The following is a 27,788-nucleotide window of genomic DNA, read 5'->3' as shown; positions in this document are numbered from 1 at the left end:
GGTGAATATTGGGGTGTTCCACGGACTTGTTGTGGGTTCAATATGACCTTTTTCCAGTTGCTCCTGTACCAAGTTTTCAAGATGGGCAATTTTTCCTGCAGGCAGTGGCCATTGATCAACCCAAACTGGGTTTTCTGTTTTCCAGTTTAATTTTAGGATTGGTCGCCCTTCATCAATGTCTGCCACTAAAAACCCTCACTGTTGGTTACCAAACGGGTAATTGACTCAAAGCATCCCTCCCCAATAGACAAATGGGGACATGCAGCAGATATGGTCTAACTGTGCACGTGCTCCCATCCTTCAATTTGCAACAAATCACATTTTTGCTGATTTTAGTGGTCTGTATTCCCCCAACCACCATAATGGACGTTGGTGGGGTCTCCAGGGGCCATGACTGCGGCCACGCCTCTTGACTTAGTATGGTGACATCTGCTCCAGTATCAATTAACATAGTGACCACGCAAGTTTTCCCACCTGGTTCTTTTAGTGTTACCCATTCAGTTGGTTTTGCTTTTCTGATGTCCATTGCCAGGTAAATTTCAGCTTGGCCTGTTGATCCAAATCCCCTATTTCCTCTTATTTGATTTTTTGGTTGTGGGCACAGCTGATTGGAAGAGGATAAGTTGCCCAATCTTGGCTCCCTCAGGTATGTGAATTGGTGGTAAAGGTGTCCACACCATTATGGATATGATACCTGTAAAATCAGCATCAAATACACTGGGTAACACGAAAAGACCCTTTCGAGTTGTGGAAGACCGCCCAATAAGCAAGGCACTCAGGCCGTGGCCCAGTGGACCTTTCATGTTGGTGGGAATACACTGTACTTGCGAGTCCACTAAAGTTACATCTACTGCTGTGGCCACGTCCCCTCCGGCACTCCCTGCTGTGGCAGCGGTGACGCCATCCAGGGAGCCCGGACTGAGGACCCATTTTGTGTCATCGCGCTGGGTCTCTTCGCGCTCGCACCCTGGTTTCCCAAAGGGATTCTACCCTTGGTAAATTTGGACCTACATTCGTCTGCACGGTGACCGTATTTCTGACAACGATTACAGGTTCCCACAAAACCATTCCCACCGTTCCCTTTTTGTTTTGACGTGGCCTGGTTTCCACAGTTAAAACATTATGGGCCTCGATCACCTTTTCCTTGGCGCATGGTTTGACATGCAATTTGATGGCAGCCGCGAAAGCAGACGCCATGTATCCGGCAGTTTCTTCAGCTGTGCCAACTCGTTCGCAAGCATCCATCATTTCTGCAAGGCTAGAATGTTTTGGCAGTCCCTGTAAAATACGCTTACAAGTGGGGTTAGCATTGTCTACCATTAATGTCATTAATAAAGCCTCTCGGGCAGTATCAGTTAGTGACGCCTTTTCTAATGCTTCACGTAATCTTTCCAAAAACTGCATATAATGTTCATTCGGTGCTTGTTTCACTTTGATGTATAAGGGTGTTACCTTTCCGTCCTCAGGGAGGGTTTTGAAAGCCTCCCTTGCCAAAGTTGCTGATTGTGTTAAGATTTCTGCAGTCAGGCGAGCCTGAAGTTGTGGGTCATGAAAAGGACCTTCTCCAACGAGTTGTTTATACGAAGCCATCCGTAATGGATCGCCGTCCCCTCGCCCCAAATTTTCTACGGCAGCGGCCTGTGCTGCATCATGCCATCGGGTTCGCCACAAGAGCTCCTCCTGCATAGGTGTTAGTATCATTGCCATAAGTTGTTTACAATCAAATGGGGTTAGAAGCACAGACATAAAAATGTTATTGATAAACGATTGCGTGTACGGCGAATGCAGCCCATTCTGTTGTACCGTTTTGTGAGCTTCCTTAACAATGTCCCATTGAAAACCCACCCACTGATTTGGTTGTCTCTGATTTCCTAGAATTACTGGGAAGGCTGTTGGAAGAATTTCGCCTTCCACTAATGCATTTTGAATAACTCCCCTCCACCGCAGCCTTGGATCCCCGTCAGTATTTGCATGTTCACCGCCCGCGCTCCTGCTCACACCACCCGAACCACCGTTCGCGCCACCCCCCACGCCAGTACCATACGACTCCCACGCCTCAATTTGGTTCTGTAATCAAATTAAAGCATCAACTTTTTCTTTATGTTGCTGTTCAGTTAGGTTTTGTTTTTCCAGTTCCTCTAATTTTTTTTAAAGTTTTTCCACCCACTTTGGGTCCCGGACTGGCTTAAATGGGTCAGCGGCAGTAGCAGGAGACGGAGGCGTTGGCGGCGGTAGAGGAGGATACTCGTATCTGGACTGTCTCGGCAGCTTAAGTGCGGGCTCGGGCCAAGGTTACTCGACTTCTATTTCAACTTTCTCTGCCTCCTCTGCTTTCGGTGGCGCAGCTGCTTTTTCAGTCTCCACTCTTTCTCTCTCCTCCGCCGGAGGTGCTGCCGGAGCAGAGAAGACTGGAATCGGCATTTGGCCAAAAACTCAGAGCCCCGCTGGAAACGCCTCCGGTGTTGAAGGACTCAAGGCTGCAAATGCTCCGGCTGCCACAGATCTTTGTGCTTTCATATCTTGAAGAGCGGTAAGAACAACTCTCCATGCAGTAGCTAGTTCTTTAGCGTCCTTATCCCCACTACTCACTGCATCCCATAGTACTTTCCCAATAGTCTCCCAGGTGTCTACCTTAAAAGCACTTTGTGGATCAGGGGGAAACCCATGTTCTCGACACCAAATTAACAGTCGCCGGAGCGAATGCTCATCGTATTTCACCCCTCTCTTGGAGAGTATATGCAGGAGGAGCCTCACTATCGCACTTCCCTCTTTAGAAATATTTTGGCTCATCTCCGTTCCGCGGCTGCTCACCTCACTGGGTGTCCTGCTGCAGCGTACGTTCTTTTTTTTCCCCCCTCGGGCCGTGCTCCGTCCTGTCCCGGTCTCAGTCCAGCTGAGCCGCTCTCCAGCCGGCGTTTCTCCTTCTGGGCTGTTCCCCAAGTCTTCTGCCAATCGGTAGTTGTTTCAGGATCACATCGGTTCCTTGCTAAGTCAGCATCACGTCGGGGTCACCATCTGAGGAGAGAAAACAACGGACTCCACACGATCCAATATGAATCAAGTGAAAGCCATTTTATTAAGCAAAACTATCCTTTTTTATACAATTTTACTTTCCCTACTCGCAATCACGCATATTCTTATTGGTTATAATTCTTGTCCACGAGGCAGTCACATGTCTTGGCGAACTACTGATTGGTTTACGCAATATAGCAAGTCTTTTATGATTGGTCCTTCTTACTCCGCTCTTCATCGGTTACTTTTCGCTGATTTCTCAGTTCTTAGTTGCTCATCTGCTGGTTCCTCGTTTTCTCTCCTCAAGGCTGCTGACTCCTCAAAGTTGCTTTTGCCGCTTGCTACGTGCTTAGTCCCAGGTCTCACATGGCTGGCTCGGTACATGTCCGTTTTCCTCCGAATACGTACCTACAAAGGAGGAAGCATGAGTTTGCACCAGCCGAGACTTTTATCCAAAACACGCTGTATGGACGATTCCCTGATCTTTTATTTGTAAGGAACAAAAAATTTTGTATGTACAGAATGTATTATTAGTTTTCTGCACAGAATATTCTAGGTTTCAACTTTAGTTTCTAAATAGGTTATACATATCATTGCTTTGTAAAGATGACTTGGAACCCAATTCGTATTGCACACAAGTAGCTTTTAATCATGTTTCATGTGAGTTGTCTCTGGGGGTTTTTTTCTGTATTTTAGTATTTTAGTGTGAAAAGTGTATTCATAGTGACTTTGTGTTATGGGATGTTTTTTGTCCTGAAAGTGCTCTATGTTAAATTCTGGGTTCTTTCTTTGGTCACAGGCGATTTTATCACTGATAAATAAGCGCTATCATTAAGAAATGTTTATTTTATATTGGTATTTTTCACTACTGTATTTTAGCCTGGAACAGATATTGTCATAGGCCATGCAACACTGAATTTTACAGTGCATTTTCTATATTTTACGTTTTACTAAGGTCATCTAGATTGAATAGTTGGCTTGGAATTAATTTTGTAATATCTTACTCTTCCATTTCTTTATCGTTGTATTTGTTTTAAAAAAAAAAAATGTTTCGCCCTCATATCTAAGAGCATCCGTCAGTTAATACGTGTACTTCTGATATCCTTCCTAACCTCTTTAGTCATATGAATCATTCTTGTGTTGTGTATGTAATACAGCATGGCCTACTCTTGGGAACAGTTTATTCTTCTGCCTGGACTTAAATTGCAGTCTGCAGCCAGACATCTGAGAGAGCGCCTTGAATCGATGAGCTTTTATAACACTATTACTTCCATGATAAGGCAAAAATGCATTATGCCTTTATCAGAAGAAGGAACAATAGGCTTTACTATAAGAAGTCTTGTTTTCAGTATCCACCAAGTGCTTGAGTGCTTTGGTGCTTGCTATTTTTATGTCATTAATTTCATTGTTAAGTGAAAGAAACCTACTAATTATCCCTGAAGTTTAGGAGCAACGTTTTCCACTCTTTGTTAACCTCTTAAAGTCTTTACTTGAAAGTGTTAAATTATCAGGTCATTTGGTGATTTTCAGCTGCTGTTTTCTTCTCAGAACTGTTACCAATGGTTGTACAGTGATGCTCTTTAACCACACCACCTGTGTGGAATATGGTATTGTTTACATACACTTTTTCTTAGTAATGCCTTCATCAGCCTTGTCAATTTCTTTTAATCATTTTTTATTTTTCCTGCTAAACAGTGTTACTTCAGAGGCTGCTAGAAGAAATTCTTTTCCTCTGACATTATGTAGGATTTTACTCTTTTTGGATTTTTCTTTTGTTTCTTGTTAATGCTGTTAATATGAACCTGTACTACATAATGGCTGTGTTGTAGTCATTTGGTTTGTTGAAACAATGGAAGTTAGATGACAAAGACAATAACTTAGTTCTTGCAGCCAGCCTGCTGATACTGTTCTTACTTTGTAATCCCGATGAACAAATTTTTCAATTCTTACTTTATTGCAAGGATTGTTATATGCTTTCTCAACATAAAGCTGCTAATCCTTGAAAATCAAATAGGCAGATTTTGTCTCAAATCACCTGGCTGGACTGTGTGGTATTACTGAGAAAATCTTGTGGCATATCTGGCTAGTAGTGAGCTGGGATGTTAAACTTGCTAGAAGAGGCAAGTTCCAGGGATATGAAGTCCTGATGAAAGTGACTGTAAGGCTTCACAATGTGTTGTGGAAATATTCAAGTCAATCCTTATTGTCCTGAAAGCCTTGTGGGAGGGGCACTGTTAAGATGTTTCTAAGATGTTACTACCAGTTTTCACTATCTTTGAGACTTGTACTTGGAAATATATTCATAATGCAAAGGATAGTTGCAGTAAGCCCATTTTAGAAGCACACATGGTCAGGTTCATCCCTCATTAAGGGACCTGGGTAGGTTTTTAGGTGAGGTCTTCTTGACAAAATGAAAAGCTGAAAAATACTTTTTGGAATTGTCATTAAAGTGTAAAGAAGATACTTTTTTTTTAATTGGCTGCTGTACCTCTGTGAATTATGAATATAAGTTTGTTATCGTAAAAATACCAGTTCTGCAGTTTATCACTCTATCTCTGAAGCGTGCTCATAAACTGTAAGAGGTATCTGAATTAAGTCCCTGAGGGACCTCAGACTTGAAATTGCTTTAAGGAAAATAATAATCACAAAGCTACTTACTCATTCTTTAATGGAATGAATAAATGGATACCCTTTAAGAAAAATGAATCATTCTTGCTAGGTGTTGTCTATGAGTCAGCAGCAGCAGATCAGCTGTAACAGAGACTTCAGAGAAATCCATTGCAATTAGTCTGTTGATCTGCCTCATCAAGCAGCTTATTTTTTTTAATTTCCAAATTGTCTTCAGATATTTCTTTATGAAAGAAAGATGAAAAGTGGTGCCAAAACCTCTGTTAATTGTCTCACTGCTGAGAAATTTCCAGCCCCATGGTACCAGATTAGCTAATGCAGTTATTGCCTGAAGTATTCCTTTTCTCAGCTCTATACTGTTTGTGCTAGCCAAGCACAAGGTTATGAAATGCACATTAAAATATATGCAGATTACAGGCTCAGGTAAATATTAAAAATGGCTATTTTCATTTTTAAAGAAGGCATTTGAGTCTCTAGTAGACTATTTTTATTATTCCATAAAGTTTAATATTCCATTGTCCCAATGAATTATCTGTCACACTTTATCTTGTACAAGACGTAACTTGATACACTTATTTTAAAAACAAAGAAAGAAAATAAGGAAAATGCATAGTGCAGGAGTTCTTGTTAAGAGCAAATAATTTTGAATTTATAAGTGCTAAGATAATTGTTTGATCCAAATAATGCTACATGAAAACAGAAAGGAAGGCCCTAGCAATGTAGGAGACTATGAGGTTTTCAATAGCTTAACTCTCTAAAAACGCTTTCTTCTAAAACTAAATGAAGTTGCCTTGTCTGGGGAGTTACCGTCTTCCCTGGAATTAATTTCCTAGCTGTCTGAATGCACCAAAAACTGATTCACACTGTTACTTTAAAATAGCTGTAGGAAATTGTCAAAGCTGAAAGCCACTGTTTGTCATGATTAGGCTTCTTCCAGCAGATGAGTTAGGTCGAACGTAACAAATTGTGACAAAATACCGAGGTTCTCAAAATACAGAAGGAGACTGGTTTTGACTCCCCTCGCCTCATTTCCATGTTATCAAATTGCCTTTTTTCTGCTAATGGAAAAAGGCACGTATGATGTAGTGATGATGTTTTTAATTTCATCATATAAAATACAGGAATATGTAAAAAAAGACTTCAAATGCGTATCCAGGTATTCCCTTCAGCTGTGCACTCGTAACTCATACATACATGTCACTTTGTAATGGTACACCTGGTTTGTGGGAATTTATTAAAATCATGCCATGCAACAAGAGAGTCCTAACTGCTTAATTATTAGTATTTGAAAGAGGAGTAAATGCCGGGAGGCAGTGTGCCTCCCTTGGTTAAAATGTATTTTACTGATTCCCTTGGGCAGCGTGGTGCTAACTCTTACAGCCTTAACTCCCTCTCCCTCCTTCACATGCATTTTCTTGGGTCAGCAAAGGAAAGATCAAATAAAGAACAAACCTGCCTATGTAAAAAATGTTTACAGCCATCAGTGTTAAGTGATGTAACTTCATATCCTCATACAAATTAAGTCCAGATTATACTAATCTGTATAGGTCACAACTTATCCTAACAAGAAATAACAAATATATGAGTTCCTCTTCTCTGATTATACATAAAGAAACTGCAGGGAACTACTTTGAAATGAAAAGTAGTTCCCTGCAGTTTCTTGGGTGTCTATTACAGGCCACCGGATCAGGATGAGGACGGTGATGAGGCCTTCTACAGGCAGCTGAGAGCAGTCTCGCAATTACAGGGCCTGGTTGTTGTGGGGGATTTCAACTACCCTGATATTTGCTGGGAGGCCTACTCAGCCAGCCATCCCCAGTCCAGGAGGTTCCTCCAGTGCATTGATGATAACTTTCTGATGCAAATGGTGGATGAGCCAACTAGGAGAGGAGCGCTGCTGGATCTGATCCTCACTAACAAGGAGGGTCTGGTGGAAGAGGTGAAGGTTGAGGGCAGCCTTGGTTGTAGCGACCATGAGATGGTAGAGTTCAGGATCTCATGTGGCAGGAACAGAATAGCTAGCAGAATCGCAACCCTGAACTTCAGGAGGGCCAACTTTGGCCTTTTCAGGCAATTGCTAGGGGAAATCCCATGGGACAGGGTACTAGAAGGTAAGGGGGCCCAAGATAGTTGGTTAGCGTTCAAGGACTGCTTCTTCCGAGCTCAAGATCAGAGCATCCCAACAGGTAGGAAGTCAAGGAAGGGTACCAGGAGACCTGCATGGTTGAACAGGGAACTGCTGGGCAAACTCAAGTGGAAGAAGAAGGTGTACAGATCGTGGAAGGAGGGGCTGGCCACTTGGGAGGAATATAAGTCTGTTGTCAGAGGATGTAGGGAGGCAACTAGGAAAGCTAAGGCCTCCTTGGAATTAAACCTTGCAAGAGAGGTCAAGGACAACAGAAAGGGCTTCTTCAAATACATTGCAGGTAAAGCCAACACTAGAGGCAATGTAGGCCCACTGATGAATGAGGTGGGGGTCCTGGAGACAGAGGATAAAAAGAAGGCGGAGTTACTGAATGCCTTCTTTGCCTCTGTCTATACTGTTGGAAGCTGTCCTGAGGAGCCCTGGACCCCTGCGGCCTCAGAAGAAGTCAGGATAGAGGAGGAATCTGTCTTGGTTGATGAGGGCTGGGTCAGGGACCAATTAAGCAACCTGGATGTCCATAAATCCATGGGCCCTGATGGGATGCATCCGCGGGTGCTGAGGGAGCTGGCGGAAGTCATTGCTAGGCCACTCTCCATCATCTTTGCTAAGTCGTGGGCAACGGGAGAGGTGCCTGAGGACTGGAGGAAAGCGAATGTCACTCCAGTCTTCAAAAAGGGCAGGAAGGAGGACCCGGGTAACTATAGACCGGTCAGCCTCACCTCCATCCCCGGAAAGGTGATGGAGCAACTTGTTCTTGGTGCTGTCTCTAGGCACATCAAGGATAGGGGGATCATTAGGGGCAGTCAACATGGCTTCACCAACGGGAAGTCTTGCTCAACCAACTTGATAGCCTTTTATGAGGATGTTACCCGGTGGATAAATGATGGTAAAGCTGTGGATGTGGTCTATCTCGATTTCAGTAAAGCGTTTGACACGGTCTCCCACAGCATCCTCGCAGCTAAACTGAGGAAGTGTGGTCTGGATGATGGGGCAGTGTGAACTGGCTGAAGGAAAGAAGCCAGAGAGTAGTGGTCAGCGGGACAGAGTCCAGTTGGAGGTCTGTGTCTAGCGGAGTTCCGCAAGGGTCGGTACTGGGACCAGTTCTATTCAATATATTCATTAATGACTTGGATGAGGGAATAGAGTGCGCTGTCAGCAAGTTCGCTGATGACACAAAACTGGGAGGAGTGGCTGAGATGCCGGAAGGCTGCGCAGCCATTCAGAGAGACCTGGACAGGCTGGAGAGTTGGGCGGGGAGAAATTTAATGAAATATAACAAGGGCAAGTGTAGAGTCCTGCATCTGGGCAAGAACAACCCCATGTACCAGTACAAGTTGGGGACAGAGCTGTTGGAGAGCAGCGTAGGGGAAAGGGACCTGGGGGTCCTAGTGGACAACAGGATGACCATGAGCCAGCAATGTGCCCTTGTGGCCAAGAAGGCCAATGGCATCCTGGGGTGTATTAGAAGGGGTGTGGTCAGCAGGTCGAGAGAGGTTCTCCTCCCCCTCTACTCTGCCCTGGTGAGGCCGCATCTGGAGTATTGTGTCCAGTTCTGGGCCCCTCAGTTCAAGAAGGACAGGGAACTGCTAGAGAGAGTCCAGCGCAGAGCCACGAAGATGATTAAGGGGGTGGAACATCTCCCTTATGAGGAGAGGCTGAGGGAGCTGGGTCTCTTTAGCTTAGAGAAGAGGAGACTGAGGGGTGACCTCATTAATGTTTATAAATATGTAAAGGGCAAGTGTCAAGAGGATGGAGCCAGGCTCTTCTCAGTGACATCCCTTGACAGGACAAGGGGCAATGGGTGCAAGCTGGAGCACAGGAGGTTCCACTTAAATTTGAGGAAAAACTTCTTTACTGTAAGGGTGACTGAACACTGGCACAGGCTGCCCAGAGAGGTTGTGGAGTGTCCTTCTCTGGAGACATTCAAAACCCGCCTGGACGCGTTCCTGTGTGATATGGTCTAGGCAATCCTGCCCCGGCAGGGGGATTGGACTAGATGATCTTTCGAGGTCCCTTCCAATCCCTAACATTCTGTGATTCTGTGAAAAGTCCACTTATGGTGTAGGTCTGCTTGGACCTTCTTAGATGTCTCATTATGCAATTTATAAATTACTGAGTTCGCTCCAGCAGGACATTAACAATCAGGATAATATTCCGCAGTCAGGTCACTTGTTAGGATTTATGTTGAGTATGCTTTTCATATGTGTCTGTCTGACAAAAAGGTGTTTGAAGCTAAAACTCTCAATAGCCTGCTAATATTTCCATCAGAAAAACCTTCATTAGAAATTGTAATCAGTGTCAGAAGCAGCCTTATTCTTGAATTCACATCCACTAGGAGCAAACTGGTACCAGTACATCCCACTAATAAGTACATCTCATTAAATAACACAGATGTGGTCCGCTCTGCAGTACAATTGCGAAGTAAGTCACAGCTGTTTTCCCTTGGCAGCAGTCATGCCAACCATGAAGTCCATGTTGTTACAAAGATGTCTGTTTTCTTTTCCTTTATTACATTTGTATTGCACAGGTCTGTGTGTGTTGCAGCAAAACCCCTCTGTATGTTTAAGGTCTGTCTTCTGTCATTGCCAGTTCATTTGGATTAGTTTGTGTCTTAATCGCTTGCTTGTTTTATCTTTTTTGTCACTGTGCTGCTCTCATTGCCTCTTCATTTTCAGTGAATAGAAAATACAGAGAGATCTCCAGTGGGTGACAAACAGAAAAAATTTAAGTCTCTTCATCCTTAGGGAGTCTGCCAAAAAGAGTAGGTCTTATGTACATCTGTTAATGCCCTGGCATCCACATGAAGCGTGGCCAGTTGTTGACCTAGTTGTCAACGACATCAAATGATGCAACTAGGCAGGTTGGATGGGGTGGACAGGAAAAATATGGTGTTTTTTACAATGGGAATATGATGGAAATCTGATACTGAACGCTGAACAAAACCTGTTTGTTGCTGTGGAATATTTTGGTTTGTTTTATTTTTAGTTTCAGTATATTTAAAGAAGGAATCATAATTTTTAGTTTCTCCCAGCAAAGCATTCTTTCTTCAGCACCAAGCAGTGATGTGGATTAAGCTTCCTTGTAGGGAGAGAAACTGCTTTTGCTAACTGTCTTTTTTCTTTTTTTTTTTTTTTTTTTTTTCCCCTCCTTGTGCCTCATCAGTTATTCTTTAACCTGTTGGCCATCATCAGTTCTGTTTTTGAAATCTCTGGGGCCACAGCATGCTCCAGTAGCATTGTGGCTGTAGGCAGTATTTCAGGGGACTGAAAGATCATTATACTATTCTGAAACAAGACGTTGATGTAAGCTTAAACTGAAGTCCTTTCAGACACTTAAGACTTTGAAAAATTTCCATTTCATTTTGGTGCAGTTGTGATTTACCATTCATGGAATATGAAGGGTAGAGTTAGCTAAATACCAAATATATACGTAATCAGAAGTTTATCACATAAATTAATCTCCTGTTTCAACAGGACTAAAACCATGTCAGGTTCTAAGAATCTTGAATTTTTAAATAAATGTTCATATTGTTCTAGTTTTTGTTATTGCCTACTACATATTAGGTGTGTCTTTCAGCCACTTGTTTCCATAAATCTGAAAATGACATGAGTCCTCAGTGGGTTTTAAATGTGAATGTTTCCATTATTTCTGTCTCTGCTGGAGCTGGATTGTTGTTATGGCAGGAGAAAAGAACTCACATGGATGAGGCCAGTGGGCTTCACTGAGGGAAGAGCATATCATTTTGCCTAGTGATTCTGTAGAGCAGAACTGTGTAAGAGGTTGTCATAGAGAAAGAGTGACGGATATTCTTAAAATGCTGTCACTATGATGTTATTCATTTAGCTGTGGATTCACATAATTACACACAGTGTGACATCTGAGACCTTGTCAGGTTACCCTCTCAGGAGGCTGAGTTAATTAATGTGATGGTACGACCATTAGAACATCTTAAATTCCAAACAGATGTTTTCTGTCCAGTATTCTGTTTTCAGTGTTTCCTTTTTTTCTTATTCTTTGTTTCCAATTCCTATTATATGTATAGGATTGTTTCTTAGATCTTCTGGAGCAATTCCCTGCTGACTGAGACACAGTATGTTGTGCAACATTTAAAATGTAGAGACTTATTACAACACTTTATTTTAAATAATTGTATCTTTTTGGAGGTGAGAGGCCTCATTGTTTGGTTCTGTTTCAAATAATTTGGGAAATAAATTCATTTTCTATCTGATGCTGAAGCCAAAGCATTGAATATATTATATTACATGGCTCTTGGCTTTTAGGAGTGCTTGATGGAGTTATAACTAAACTTTGAAAACTAGTGCTATTAAATGATACGGTGTTTATTATGCTATTTAACTGATAGATGCTTTCTGTTAAGGAAAATGAATTGACATTCAGTTTATAGTAATTTTATAATTATGGTTGCTCAGGCATGCTTGCGAGATCCATATCTAGCTTAGTTATTCAACTTCCCATAATGTTCAGAGAGGCTGAGCACCTCACAATCATTCATGTATTTATCCTCATGGACTTACAGTCAAGGTCAGGGACATTCACCAATTAAAGGAAACAAAATTTAAGGACTATATTCAAGCCATTTAATATGAACATTGTGACCACTTCTTTATAGAAAGAAGAAACTGGGAAGCTTCTGGTAGCCATGAAGCGTACAGATCTTGAGTTGCTCAGTCTCTTGAAATTGAATGTGTAGTTGTGACACTGAGCTTACAGATGTAAACCAAGTAGTAAGACCCTACGTATCACAAAAAAAACTTTCTGGCAATGGAATTGAACCTCAACCTTCTAGCTCTTCAACACCTCCTTACTCCTCTGTCTCATTTTTTCTTGCAATGTTACCCAGTAATACTGTGGTAGCCCCTATTTCTCAAGGAAATTTGGTAGCAATCCCAATTGTATAAGACAGAATATTAAACTAAGCTGTAGTGCATAGGGTAAGGAGTCAGTATACTAGATTCTTTTCCTGGATCTCCTTTTTAATCTATGAAGTTTTCAGATGCTTTAACATAGTCATTATATGTAATGAAAGGCAATGTTGTTTACTTGTTTACCTTGTTAAAGAACTTCCTAGTCCAATCCCTGACATCACTATGGGAGGTATAACATTGGTGAAAAAAACTTATGAAATGAGAGGAAAGGTTTTCATCAAAGTGATTTAGTTTAGAGATGGGTACATGTTTGTGAGCAATTTTATATGCTTGCCTTAAGAAGATAGGCAAGTTATGTAGTGAGAATACTAGGATTCCTCAGTGCACAAGTGGCCTGACGCTGATGTCTGGTGTGAATGTCTTCCAGTTACCCGTGTCTACTGTCAGGGAAAGCACAGAACAGCATAAACATCCAGGTTTGCTTACAGTACTCTAATACAAATGCAGTGGGTTCATAGAAGTAAGTTTGACTGATTTATGCAAACAACTAAACTGTGTTTGTTAAAAGTCAGATGAGGTTCACAGAATCACAGAATGTTAGGGATTGGAAGGGACCTCAAAAGATCATCTAGTCCAATCCCCCTGCTGGAGCAGGATTGCCTAATTCATAATGCACAGGAACGCGTCCAGGCAGTTTTGAATGTCTCCAGAGAAGGAGGCTTCACAACCTCTCTGGGCAGCCTGTTCCAGTGTTCGGTCACCCTCACCGTAAAGAAGTTTTTCCTCATATTTATGTGGAACCTCCTGTGTTCCAGCTTGCACCCATTGCCCCTTGTCCTGTCAAGGGATGTCACTGAGAAGAGCCTGGCTCCATCCTCATGACACTTGCCCTTTACATATTTATAAACATTAATGAGGTCACCCCTCAGTCTCCTCTTCTCCAAGCTAAAGAGACCCAGCTCCCTCAGCCTCTCCTCATAAGGGAGATGTTCCACTCCCTTAATCATCTTCGTGGCTCTGTGCTGGACTCTCTCTAGCAGTTCCCTGTCCTTCTTGAACTAGGTTCAGGAACTAGTTGGAAAAATGGGTGGAGCCTGTACTGAGGATTGAAATCTTCGGTTCTGATGAATTTGAAAGGACATGTCAAGGAAAAAAAAAAAAAAATCATCATTTGTTACCTAGGGAGATGTTAAGTGTGTGTGTGTCATTAGTTTAATATTGCTGAAATGATAAACTGAATTGTCCTAAAATGGTTTTTGTAAATCAGCGAATAAATGAGGAAAGAAATAACTGCTTTGCCTACTGGCTTGCTGATTATTTTGATTTGAAAGTGTTCAGCAGACACATACATTCTATTTTCTGTGGAAGTATGATTTGAAAATGGACTTTAGTTAACAGACAAGATCATGGGTGTCTGGCTTTTAAAAGTCACGTATAGAATTTTAGATGGAGTACTCCCTATGAATACAAAGGTCATCAAAAGTAGCAGTACTACAGTAGAATCTCTATGTATGTTTGTGATTGTTTCCTTTTGTATGGCAATGTTTCCTTGTTTTAAAACAAATTATTGGAATATATATTCGTTTATTTTCATCACAAATTAACATGGATCTTAGTTTTGAGGTAGGATGACTATTGACTTCTTTTTCATTAACTGTAAGCTGAGCACCTATACTGTCTATTAATTAAGAGTAGCAGGGTGTCCATTATGATAAATGACTGTTAGTAAGTACCTGACAAGTATCAAATGTTTTAGTCATGGAATGGAAGTTGTATACTAGGTCATCAGGTAGATACTAGTAATACTTTTTTTTTTCTGTCTTGAAGTGCAATGAGAGGCAGAATTCACCAGTGACTTCCCCAGGATCTTCCCCTCTTTCACAAAGAAGAAAACCACTTCCAGACCCCCTGCAAATCCCACATCTTAGTCTTCCACCTGTACCTCCTCGTCTGGATCTTATTCAGAAGGGAGTAGCACGGTCACCATGTGCCAGCCCAACTGGTTCACCAAAGGTAAGTCTTATTGAACTATTGTTTCTGCATATACTAATATTGAGAAATTGAATTTGTTTTTTTTCAAGGTGAGCTTGCTTTTTTGTCTTGGAAGATAGACTGTTATGAAATTTTCCATGTGTATTTTCTTTTTCAGGAGTTTGCTCTGTCCAAAAGAACAAAAGAATTCCTTGTAGCTTAGAAAAACTTTAGATTAGATTCACACTGATTATCTCTTAACTCCCTCAGTTGACTTTGGCGAGTGCCTATCCCTTTGCATAATACCTTACATAGTCAGATGTTTACAGCTACATGTGTTGGTTAAATGGGACCTCTGATGATTATATTGCACTTGGTTGCTGTAATGGATCAATTCTGTAATAAACCCCGATTCATGAAAATAACTAGAAATGAAAATTTCCTAAAAATAGATTTTAAGATCATTAGCGCATTTAAGTTCTATGTTGTGCTTTGATGATGATTTATGCTCAATTTCCACAGTATCCTTACAAGAAAAATATGTGCAGATATGCTTTCAAAACCTTAACTAGCATATGTTAGGACTCAAGCTTCGAGGGAAATAATAATTATTGTATACTGTGTTTTGTGAAACTAATGATACTAGAGAGTCAATGATTTTTTGAATGGATAAGCATGAATATATATAGAGGGAGAATTAGATTTAAATTTGATTTTTAGATGATGAATTCAAATTCAGGTTCAAAACATGACTTGAAATGTGTATGCTCATAATAATCCAGTATGAAATACACTATTTATTTTGTCAGGTTTTTACTTCAAGCTTGAAAATCAACCTCTTTTTAAGATTCTAGCGGTTTATGATTTAGAGGAAAAAATTGAAGTTTGAATAGTTTCTTTAAGCTTCCTTCATCACTTTTTATATTACGCAAGGGAGTTTATAGCATATTGAGGATATATGCTAAACGTTTGGCACATCCATGAAAAACTCATTTTACAATAGTGTATTTTTACAAAGTTCATGTCTTATTAAAAAAAGGCAGAAAATCAGAAATACCATTAATATTGCTTTAAATTTTTTGGTGACATTATTTTGAAAATGCTGGTTTTTTCCCTACAACTGTTCATGAAAAGAAAAAATATTTTTGGGGGGTGAAAGGAAAATAAAGGTGGAGGTAACAAGGAATAATTTCATACTTTAAAAAAATCTCATATTAAAAAAAAAAGACAATTTAGTACTGCCAAGACTACTACTTAGTCGAAAAACTCTTCTCTTTTTCTGCAATGGAAAACTATAAATATAACTGTAAGCTATAACAAAAGATTTGGACCTAGCCATTATTTCCTTGCCTTGGCAGTGAGAATAACTATTTTTCTTAAGTAGCAGCTGAATTAAACACTTCTTTATTTAATATACTGTCCTATTTATATGAATAGGCCTGCAGGTAGAATAACTTTATTTTCAGTCCAAGTCACATGTTGAGGTGTTGCTTGAAGAATAATGGTGAGCTAACCTGTGAAGTCACAGCAAATAGTATTCTTACTTTAAAATTTTTAGTGGCCTCCATCTCTTCAAGTGGTAATAGTATGCAGGCTTACCAGAGTCCATGAAAATGACACCTTCCAAGGGAAATCATCTTCCCTGTATTTCTTACAGTAGCTGGTGGTAAGAGAAAAACATTTTGTAAAGGCCTGGCCCGAGTGTTATTTTGTAAAATGCTGGTTAGTAATTCACTCCTAATGAAAGTGTTTTGGTTTCATCAGATTTGTGGTCTTAGAAGCTATACAGCTACCTGTATAAGATTTTTGTTTGGGTTTTTTGTTGGGTTTGGTTTTTTTTTTTCCTGGTAACTTAGTTTTCAGCTTTTTCAAAACATTCCTCCGAATTCATTTCAGCAGCTAAATAAGTGATTCAAAGGATCAAAGCAAAGGATTCTGTAAAAAAGTTATGGGTCAGATAATCTCCCTCAGTTTTCTTTTCTCCCATCTACCTCCTTTCTTGGGTTGCTCATGCAACAGCAGAAATGAGGGCATGCTTTCTGAAGAGAGGACAGGTTGTCTGCAGAATGCAAAGACAGGACTAACTTTTAGCCTACTGGCAGGTACTCTTGTGATGCCTTGGTAGTATCTCGATTAGAAATGGTAAAGCCATACTTGATCATGAGAGAAATACGTATGCCTATGTGTAACTTTTTTTTTCTGTTTACTGTGTTGTTTAGTCTTCTCCTTGTATGGTGAGGAAACAAGACAAACCTTTGCCAGCACCACCACCTCCCTTGCGTGATCCTCCACCACCCCCACCGGAGAGACCCCCTCCAATTCCACCAGACAACAGGATAAGCAGACACCTGCATCATCTCGAAAGCGTGCCTTCCAGAGACCAGCCAATGCCCCTTGAAGGCTGGTGCCCCAGAGATGTGTTTGGGTCAAGTCAGTTAGTAGGATGTTCTCCCAAACCAGGACTGACTGCAATTTCAAACATAAATGGAAGGCACAACCGCGTAAGTTCTGATCCAGGATTTATGAGGAAACATAGACGTCACGAGCTGCCTGCAGAAGGTGCCAAGGTATGAAATGAGCTGAATGTGTTGAATCCTAATTTGATACTCCACTGCAGCATTGTCTTGCATGGGCTAAAGTAGTGTTTATATTGGTCAGTGTTGATCTGCTGTTTCAGAATCTTTCCTGTTGATACTTAATAATAAGCTGGCCATAAAAAAATGGTTTGTTAAATACTGTTGTAAAGCAACACTACGTGAGGGTCTAAGTTACAATTTTAACATGAAAACTTCAAAAAATGGCTTGGAGAGAAAGTTCTGTATTTGCTATATTCTTTTAGCAAATTATCCGTTGTGTGAGCCGACACAGGCAGGACGCACGAACAACCACAAAGCCACGGATAAAATGCAAAGAGCCAATTTATTCCCGTTACCTCCCAAACGGGGGGATCTCCGAAGCAGCATCCGGGGCAAAGGCACGCAAGCGGGGACGCAGGCACCGCAGAGCTCGGTTCCTGCTAGAGAGCGAGCGAGAGATCTCGGGCCTGCTGCCTTCGCCTGGATATTGGGGGTTTCTTGCAGGTGGTAGTTTTCCACTGTGCTTTGATCTTTCTCACAGCAGGGCAGGAATCTCTGGCATGAACGATTGGGTGCCCCTGAGTCTTACCACAGACCTATGTTAGCTGAATGCAGATGTTCTACTTGTCCAGCACACAAGACTAAACAGTTAGTAGTATGATATGTGTTTTTTGACACCCCAGGTGCAAGTCACTTGAGCGTGTTTACAGTCCTCCTCGCCAATCTTCCATTATATTCCCACATCCATACAGTTGGTGCATGATAATAATATAGCACTGAATGGTGTAGTATAGTTATGTAGCATCTCAGGTCCACTTTGGAAGTGTCTTATGCCAAAATTGTGTGTGCATTTGCTGATGGAAGAGTAGATGATCCAGTTACCTCTGTCATAGATGAGGTGAGGACTTGGTAACCTCTTCAATTTGTAATGTATGTAATATGTACAGATGATGTATACAAATATACTTAAATTGCCAGATACATTATGTGCATTAACATAAAAAGCTAAATATTCTGAACGTCAGTTATGTTGTTCATCAGTAAAACATTGTTTTCAAAAGAGCATTAAATTAGTCATGATGTTCAATGTACTCTAATGGAAAAGATCTAACCTGCCTTGACCATAAGAAAGAGGAAACATCCAAACCAAGCTAAATGTAGAATCATTTATTGTATCTTTACCACTGGCTGTATGGGCAGCATCCATGAAAGTGCTCAGTGGCGCAACCCCAGTATTGCATTGTGTCAGCAAAACTCTAAAACTTATTCAGGATAATTAGCATTGCAACTCCCTTTCACTTTGTCAATTGTTTACAGTAATACACATATCTTTAGCTGAATTCTTTCTCCTTTGTACTTAAATCAGAATTCCATCTGCTGGAGTTGTACATTGTTGTAATTTGTCCACAGCAGCTTTTGTCTTCTCTTGGACAAATGTCCAGTATAATGTCCAATAATCCATTTTCAGTGCTGAGGGTGTTCAGAGTTGTAACTTGCAACCATTCCACTGATTGTCTAGCTTGGTTGGGCTAGGGGGCATCTGCTTGTCACCCACAGGAAAAGTATGTTTTCCTGTCCTTGGTTGCAGTGAATAGTATGTATGTCTATAACTGTGGTGTTTCTTATGTCAAAAGAATCAAAGGATTGTTTCTGTATATTAATTGAAGATACCTGAGGAGGAGAGCATAGCAGGAGTAGTTCGGGCATTAGGCAGCTTCAGACAACTTGCAAGACTATGTAGAGCTGGGGAGGCTTAGGTTTGAAAAGAGATCAAGTGGTGATGGCCTAAGAAAAATTTCCAAGTTCCACTCTAATGAGTTTTATCAAAGCAGCTCAGTAATTTATTCCTAGAGCAGGTTATTAACTCAAAGCTGCTCTCCTCTTTTTTTCTTGAAGACTACATAGCTTGTGCTAAGAAGGGTGGATTTGTGGTTAAGTCACAGTAGTTAGAAATCATCAATTTTTCTCTCTATTTGCTTTTCCCAAGGTCACAAGCTATTTAACCTTTCTATCTCCATTTAATTTTTTTTTATATGGATGTTTTTGTTATTTTGAAAGTGTATTACTGAAATTCAGTTAGTATTGGTAAAGAACATTGACATAAATGATGAAAGGTGCTTAAGAAGTCCCTGATGTTATATATAATTAGAATGTCCTTTTGTCAGCATTGAGGCAAACACCTTACAACTAGGCTGTTGTTTCAAATGATATAGCTTTTCATCTGGTTTTACAAGGACACTGAGTTTATATTTTCCTATAGCATTCCAGTTGTGGTCTGGTGCAGTATTGAAGCTGATGGAATGAGTACTTCTCAAATCAGAATAACCACTCATTGCAGAAGTGCCATTGTAGTCTGGAGAAGTTACATATGTATTTCTTTAACCAAATGCTGTTTGAACTGTCATCTTCAGGTCATAGATCTGAGCCATTTGGTTAAATGGAGCAACTGACAACTCTGTATTATTGTTTCAGGCTGTATGCACATACACAAGGGGAATATTTAATGAATTTTCCTCTCTGATTCATACATCAATTATAATACAATCTTTTTGCTATTGTAAAAGCCAAGAATCAGGAAGCCAATCCTGTTGGTAGGGGCTGGATTCTGGCAGGCACTATATCACAGAGTTTTAAAAAACGTTAATATGTGTAGTATGCTGTACCTGTTGTTTTCCCACTGTACTTATCTCTCTCACTTTGACTGGATTGCAATCTTGCAATCTTAATTTTCCCCCAAGCAATTCAGCTGTAACTGAGTAGTCCACCTAGTAATTGTGATGTAGAGCTTCCTCGTTGGTGAAGTTTTAAGCTAGTGTGTTCTACAGCTCCCAAAATGGGGTGAGATGAAACAGGTAAGAGAGAGTCACTTCAGATAACAGCTCTGTAGTGCAGACTCCTAGGAAAGCCTTTGTCCATAATCTTCTCAAGGTCTATTTTGTAATACATAGTTGATGAACATCCATGATGATAAACAGGAAGAGAGACACATTGTAACGCTTGTGCGATTTTTAGGTCTTTTCAAATGGTCATCTGATAAATGAAGAGTATGATGTCCCTCCACGGCTTTCACCCCCTCTTCCATCTGCCTCCATCATCCCTACTGTGAAGTAAGTTAACTTTATTTGTAAAAGAAATGTGTTAATTAATGTTAGATAATATCACTGATTCTCTGGTGCTAAAAGAAAAAAAAGGAAAAAGAAAGGAATAAAATGAATGAATATAACTTGGTGATACATTTTCCATGAACTTTAATGTGGCTTTACAAAGAAAACATAAGTTGTATTGATTAAGTGGGAGCAGTTCTAATGTTAATTGAATAGACTACATTTTTATAGGAAGAGAGAATAAATTGTGTCAGATCTTGCTCATGGGCATTTGGCAGCGGGAGCAGACACTGTCTGGTTTTGCTTCTGCTACTACAGAGGTGTGGTCAGAGCTATTTGTCGCAGGAGATGAGAGATTCTAGGGAAAGCAGTAAGAGTAAAGAGCATGATTTCTGTGCGTTCTGTCCCTAATCTAGACATGCTTTCTGGGCTTTCTACACATGGAGATTTATCCAGGCGTCACACCAGTATCTTTGTTGTAGCTAAAAAAACAAACAAAAACATTTTATATCCATTTTAAATGGCATCAACCTCCCTGACTTCCTGAATGTGGTTTGGGAAATTTTGTCATTTTGAGTTGTAGACTACTCTTAACCTTCCAGTAACATGACTATTTATTTGGTACCAAGATATTGCTGTGCATAGCAAGTATCTTTGGACTCTGAATCACACGGGATTTTCTACAGAACAAGACATATTTAAAATAGAAAGCTTGGAAGTGCTATAAAGTTCTTTGTCCGTTTTTTGCAGTTTTGTAAGGAAATCAGAGCATATCGCAATGTTTGTTATCTAGTGTCTTTCCAGTGTACTCCTTGTGATTCTTGCTGTTAAATAAAATAATTGGGCAGTCAGTACATTTTAATACTGACAATTTTCTCAGTAGTGTGTAATTTTGCCATATCTTTAGCACATGTTAGTGGTAACATAAAAGACGAATATATTTCAGCAGTCCATTAATACGCTGGCTTTTCTCTTCTTAAGCACTAGAATAAAGGTGCAGTGGAGCATTGACTTTTTCATTAAGAAGCATGTGTTCAGGTGGAATAATTGCTGAGTCGAAGCTCTCCATGTTTACTTTCAGTTCAGAAGCAAATTTGAGAACATTATCCAGCCATTTTTGTAATTGAATGTTGTGATGTAACTTGATTGAGGTAGGATATCACAGGAGTACTCTTTGGATACCTCATGTAATCAGTCCCTTCTGTAGATAGATCTCCTTGGATTGACAACTACTTCCATGATACAATGCAACCCCTGGGATGTTCCACATCCTGTCAGTCAGAAAGAGAAAGCAATAACTCTGATAAACTAAATACTTTCATATTCCAAAGCAAATTAAATTCTGAAAAGGGGAAGATTCTTATTTTTATTTTTCATAGTGTTGAAATAACAAAACATTCTGCTTCATGAAAATCCCATTTTTTACTCAGATTTTTGCAACTGTAGCCTAGAATCAAAGTACAATGTATACATACATCATACAGTATTCATTGGAAATTCCACAAGATATCATAGCAATGTGGACAGGCACAAAATCCGTGTCAAGCCAATCTGAAACTAAAATGTGTGAATTTAGCTTGGTCAAAAGAAATATCTTCCTTAACTAAAGTCTTCTGAATAGAAAACTGACATATTCCAACCAAAATAAGATCTTCATTTGCTGAAACCAAACTCCATAAACTTTTCAGGAAGAAACACTTTAATTTCTGGTTTGGTTTTGTACTTAAACCTTTTAAAAAATATATAACATGTTTTAAGTTTTTATTTTTAATATGTAAAAATATCAATATATAACCTGAGGGTAAAAAGTTCAAATTATCTAATTAATAGCTACTAAAATGTCACATGGAATAGCTATTAAAATTAAAAATTGATCATTGTATGTTGTTTCTTGAAACACTAATATGTCTATTTTTAATTGATTTCAAATTAAGTTTTTGTTACCCCAATAATCTACAATAGCATGTGGCAATACGTAGGTGGAAAAACTGGGGGCAGGAATCTTCAAAATTCTTCAAAACTAGCAAGTTTACTAAGTCTAATATTTCCACCAACCACAACAATTGCTTTCAAAAAGATAACCTATATAATATTTAGCATGATTTAATTTGAAATGTCAGAGAGAGTATTTTTGCAGCCTCTGTTAAATTGGCTGCACTAAGCCCTCATAAATATATTGAACTGTACTTGATCCAAAATACTCTTGCTTTCCACACCTGTGCTACTGTGCAAGTTTCTTGTTTTTTTTCTACTTTCCAATCTCTTCGGAGTTCGGGCTTGAAAGCTAGGTTGTTTCATACGGCTGCCAGACATTTTATTTTTTTAGTTATTAACATAAGTCTGTAATTTCAAAGGGTTGACTGAAGGGTACATTGACCACGAATGAAATGTCTCAGTTTTTAAAGGTTCCACCCCCCATTGCTTTCAGAGTAATTTTTAACAGCCCATTATACCGTTCAATTTTCCCAGAAGCTGGTGCATGATAGGGGATGTGATATACCCATTTGATGCCATGCTCTTTGGCCCAGTTGTCTACGAGACTGTTTTTGAAATGAGTCCCATCGTCAGACTCAATTCTCTCTGGTGTGCCCTGTCGCCACAAGATTTGCTTTTCGAGGCCCAGAATAGTGTTCCGGGCAGTGGCATGGGGCACAGAGTATGTTTCCAACCATCCGGTGGTCGCCTCCACCATGGTAAGCACATAGCGTTTTACCCTGGTGGGTTTGAGGGAGTGTGATATAGTCAATTTGCCAGGCCTCCCCATATTTATATTTCAACCACCACCCCCCATACCACAAAGGTTTTAACCGTTTGGCTTGCTTGATTGCAGTGCACATTTCACAGTCATGGATGACCTGTGCAATAGAGTCCATGGTTAAGTCCACCTCTCGGTCACGAGCCCGTCTGTATGTTGCATCTCTCCCTCGATGACCTGAAGTGTCATGAGCCCACCGAGCTAAAAATAGTTCACCTTTATGTTCCCAGTCCAGATCTATTTGGAACACTTTAGCAGCCTGATCTGCTTGTTGGTTGTTTCGATGTTCCTCAGTTGCCCGACTTTTAGGTACGTGAGCATCTACATGACGTACCTTCACGACTAGTTTCTCTAGCCGAGCAGCAATATCTTGCCACAATTCAACAGCCCAAATAGGTTTACCTTTGCGCTGCCAGTTGCTTCGCTTCCACTGCTTTAACCACCCCCACAAGGCATTTGCTACGATCTATGAGTCGGTATAGAGATACAGCTTAGGCCACTTTTCTCGTTCAGCAATGTCTAAAGCCAGCTGGATGGCTTTTACCTCTGCGAATTGACTTGATTCACCTTGTCCTTCTGTGGCTTCTGTGACTCGTCGTATAGGACTCCATACAGCAGCTTTCCACTTCCGTTGCTTTCCTACAAGACAGCAGGATCCATTGGTGAACAGGACATACTGCTTCTCATCCTCTGGTAGTTCATTATAAGGTGCAGCTTCTTCAGCACGTGTCACCTCTTTTTCTGGTGGCATTCCGAAGTCTTTGCCTTCTGGCCGGTCCATGATCACTTCTAGGATTCCTGGGCGATTAGGGTTTCCTGTTCGAGCCCTCTGTGTAATTAATGCAATCCATTTACTCCATGTAGCATTGGTTGCATGATGAGTAGTGGGAACCTTACCCTTGAACATCCAGCCTAGTACTGGTAATCGGGGTGCCAGGAGAAGCTGTGCTTCACTACCGATTACCTCTGAAGCAGCTCTAACTCCTTCATATGCTGCCAGTATCTCTTTTTCAGTTGGAGTGTAGTTGGCCTCGGAGCCCTTGTATCCTCGACTCCAAAATCCTAGGGGTCGACCTCGAGTCTCCCCTGGTACTTTCTGCCAGAGGCTCCAGGTAGGACCATTGTCCCCAGCTGAGGTGTAGAGCACATTTTTAACATCTTGTCCCGTACGGACTGGTCCAAGGGCTACTGCATGCACAATCTCTTGTTTAATCTGTTCAAAAGCCTGTCGTTGTTCAGGACCCCACTGAAAATCATTTTTCTTTCTGGTCACCTGATAAAGAGGGCGTACAATCTGGCTGTAATCTGGAATATGCATTCTCCAGAAACCCACAATGCCTAAGAAGGCTTGTGTTTCCTTTTTGTTAGTTGGTGGGGACATAGCTGTTTTGTTGATCACCTCTATTGGGATCTGACGACGCCCATCCTGCCATTTAATCCCTAAAAACTGTATCTCCCGGGCAGGTCCCTTGACCTTGCCTCTTTTTATGGCAAAACCAGCTTTCAGAAGAATTTGGATGATTTTCTCCCCTTTGTCAAAAACTTCTGCTGCTGTATCACCCCATACAATGATGTCATCAATGTATTGCAAATGTTCTGGAGCTCCACCCTTTTCTAGTGCAGTCTGAATCAGTCCACGGCAAATAGTAGGACTGTGTTTCCACCCCTGGGGCAGTCCATTCCAGGTGTACTGGATACCTTTCCAGGTAAAAGCAAACTGTGGCCTGCACTTTGGCACCAAAGGAATAGAGAAAAATGCATTAGCACTGTCTATGGTGGCGTACCACTTGGCTGCCTTTGACTCCAGTTCGTATTGAAGTTCTAGTATGTCTGGCACGGCAGCACTCAGAGGTGGCGTAACTTCATTTAGGCCACGATAGTCCACAGTTAATCTCCATTCTCCATTAGACTTTTGCACTGGCCATGTAAGACTATTAAAGGGTGAGCGAGTCTTGCTAATCACTCCTTGATTTTCTAATTGTCTAATCAGTTTATGAATGGGGATCAGGGAGTCTCGATTGGTGCGATATTGTCGTCAGTGCACCGTGGTAGTAGCAATTGGCACCTGTTGTTCTTCAGCTGTCAGCAACCCCACAACAGAAGGATCCTCTGAGAGGCCAGGCAAGGTAGACAGCTGTTTAATGTCCTCAGTCTCTACAGCTGCTCTACCAAAGGCCCATCTATACCCTTTTGGGTCCTTAAAATACCCTCTCTTGAGGTAGTCTATGCCAAGGATGCACGGAGCATCTGGACCAGTCACAATGGGGTGCTTTTTCCATTCATTTTCAGTTAGGCTCACTTCGTCCTCCAATACAGATAACTCTTGAGATCCCCCTGTTAATCCCGAAATACTGACAGATTCTGCCCCTTTATGATCCGATGGCATTAGGGTGCACTGTGCACCAGTGTCTACCAGGGCTCGATACCTTTGTGGTTTTAATGTGCCAGGCCATCAAATCCACACAGTCCAATAAACTCGGTTGTCCCTCTCCTCCACCTGGCTGGAGGCAGGGCCCCCCTAATTAAGGAATGGATTCGTGCTGCTCACAGGGATTGGACCTTCATTTCACCTATTCACATTTGGGAATAGGGATTTGAGGCCCATCTACCCTGACTGGGGTCCTGCTCACTGGTAACTGGAGCAGCCATCCTCCTAGGAAAATTCTCTCTGGTATTTCTTTTAGCTTGCAACTCACGCACTCCTGCCAGTAGGGTACTGGTAGGTTGTCCATGCCGTCTGCTCATTTCCTCCCCATAACCACGCAGGGCAAACCACAGGATACCTCGTGATGTGTTCCGTTTCCTTTGAGCCGGTCCCGTAGGAGGGCGTTTTCTGCTAACGGCTGCAGAGGCCCCCAAAAACAGCAGGAGAGGAAGGGGCGAGACCCTCGTGATCCCCCTGCTTTATAGCAAGAATGACGTGTACGGGATGGAATACCTCGTTGGTCAATTTTGGGTCACCTGCCCTGTCCGCTCCTCCCTGCAGGTGCAGCCCCCCTTGGGCTCTGCACTCGTAATCAGCAAGGAATTTAGCAGTGACCTTGGTTTCTCTGAGAATAAGTACAGCAAGAGCCTTTCTGCATAACATCCCTACCGGTGCCTCAGTGATAACCACAAACTTTGAGCGTTATCAGTCCTGGAAGCAGACACTGGCTGCAAAACATACAGTTAGTGTCAGAAAGTGCAGTTACTTAGAAGAGACTGAGCTGAAAGTAAAAATCACTGAAAGGAAAATTGGCCTGGTTTAGGCCAAACCAGGACAACTGTGTGTGTTATGGAGCAGCAGTTCAACTAGCTATAGTCTTCTCCCATGAATGGGAACAGTCTTTAGCAATCACAACATAGTAGGGGCACACTTGGAGTGTATCATGTTCTTTTAGTTTAATCTGAAAGTATTCAAGTTGTGCACTCATCAGTGCAAATCAAAACATGGTAAGTGGGGAGATTAAAGGGATTCATTTCAAAAGCACAGTCCTGATCCAGACTGAAATACATGGGCTGCAAGTTCGTCATGTCTAAGTTCTGTGAATCACTTTACGAGTAAATGATGGAAGGGGAACCTTTCCCTGAAATACTTCTAAATAAGTGTGAGTTGTTGATTTCCCTGGAGTTCTGTTTACAACTAAGCTGGACATCAAGTGCCTCGACAAAAATGAATTCTCACATCTTTTCCTGGTTTGCCTTTGTCCCTTGGGACTCAGTAGGGTAAGACAGATTGACATCTAACCTTCTGTTCAACAAAACAGAAAATACAAAGTCATCACTTACCAGAATGTAATTCTGACTTTCAATTTTAAAATTTTTCCACTTAAGGAGTAGGAAGGGGAACTAGAAAATATATAAATACAGTGTACTGCTCAGTTTTATATTCTTCTGTACACAAATCTTCTAAAGATTTAAGAGTAATGAAGTTTTCTAAAATGTAATTATAGAAAATTTCACCAGCTTGATAAACAGGTGCCTAAGTGTTTCATGTCTTTGCTTATAATGACAATGTTCATCTGTTTAGTTTCAAAAAACTGTAAAATGTCTATTTATCTTAATAGATGGTTTTGTGTACAATAATAGAAGTAGTTTTAGAACAACAGAGATTTAATAAAACAATTTGATCTTGAAGAAATTTCAACAATCATGGAGAAAATGGGGTGGACATCTAGCAGAACAATGCAAAAGATGTTTGGAGTCAAATACCGTTATACTTGGAGTAAATTGGAAGAGCAATATGTTTTTTTTAAAAATCTAAATTCTGTAATATTAAAATATTATAATGTAAGTACAGGACAATTCTAGGACCCTCATGGAGAGTATATTAGCTATATGTTAGAACTCTAACTCTTCTACTGCTTTACAAATCAAAAGCTCCTTTCAAATGTTAATCACATAATAATATGTACAACCTGGCAAATATTTTCCTTACTTTTAAAGGTAGGGAAAGAGAGACTTTACTAGTGTGAAGGAGTTGTCTAAGGCTACATGGTATTCAGAAACAGGAGGCTTGGAACTTGGGTCTTTAAAAATAGCTCCAAACCAGTAACAATTTCTCAGCAGTGCACTAATGTTGGGAAATTGATTTTGGCATACATATACACACTGGTATCCTGCAAATAAAGGTGTAGCTTTGTTATAACATAAGTTAGGTTCTTGTGTCTACTGAATAAATAAGAAAAAAAGCAGGGGCATGAACTAGGTGAAGAGGGGGAAAACTTTTTT

General features: G+C 40.8%; 1 protein-coding gene across 1 annotated transcript in view; it reads left to right on the top strand.

Annotated features, from left to right (window-relative positions):
* CBLB (Cbl proto-oncogene B) overlaps positions 1-27,788 on the top strand; it is a 144,343-nt gene that overhangs the window by 98,042 nt on the left and 18,513 nt on the right. The window contains exons 11-13 of the mRNA XM_068417339.1: positions 14,500-14,685; positions 16,863-17,210; positions 20,232-20,326. Coding sequence (XP_068273440.1) covers positions 14,500-14,685; positions 16,863-17,210; positions 20,232-20,326 — 629 coding nt within the window. The remainder of the gene's footprint in view (positions 1-14,499; positions 14,686-16,862; positions 17,211-20,231; positions 20,327-27,788) is intronic.

This window comes from Nyctibius grandis, chromosome 23 (genome assembly GCF_013368605.1).
Source record: "Nyctibius grandis isolate bNycGra1 chromosome 23, bNycGra1.pri, whole genome shotgun sequence".
Taxonomy (NCBI): Eukaryota; Metazoa; Chordata; class Aves; order Nyctibiiformes; family Nyctibiidae; genus Nyctibius; species Nyctibius grandis.
Note: the sequence above shows the minus strand (reverse complement) of the source record. Positions and strands in the feature narration are given on the sequence as shown.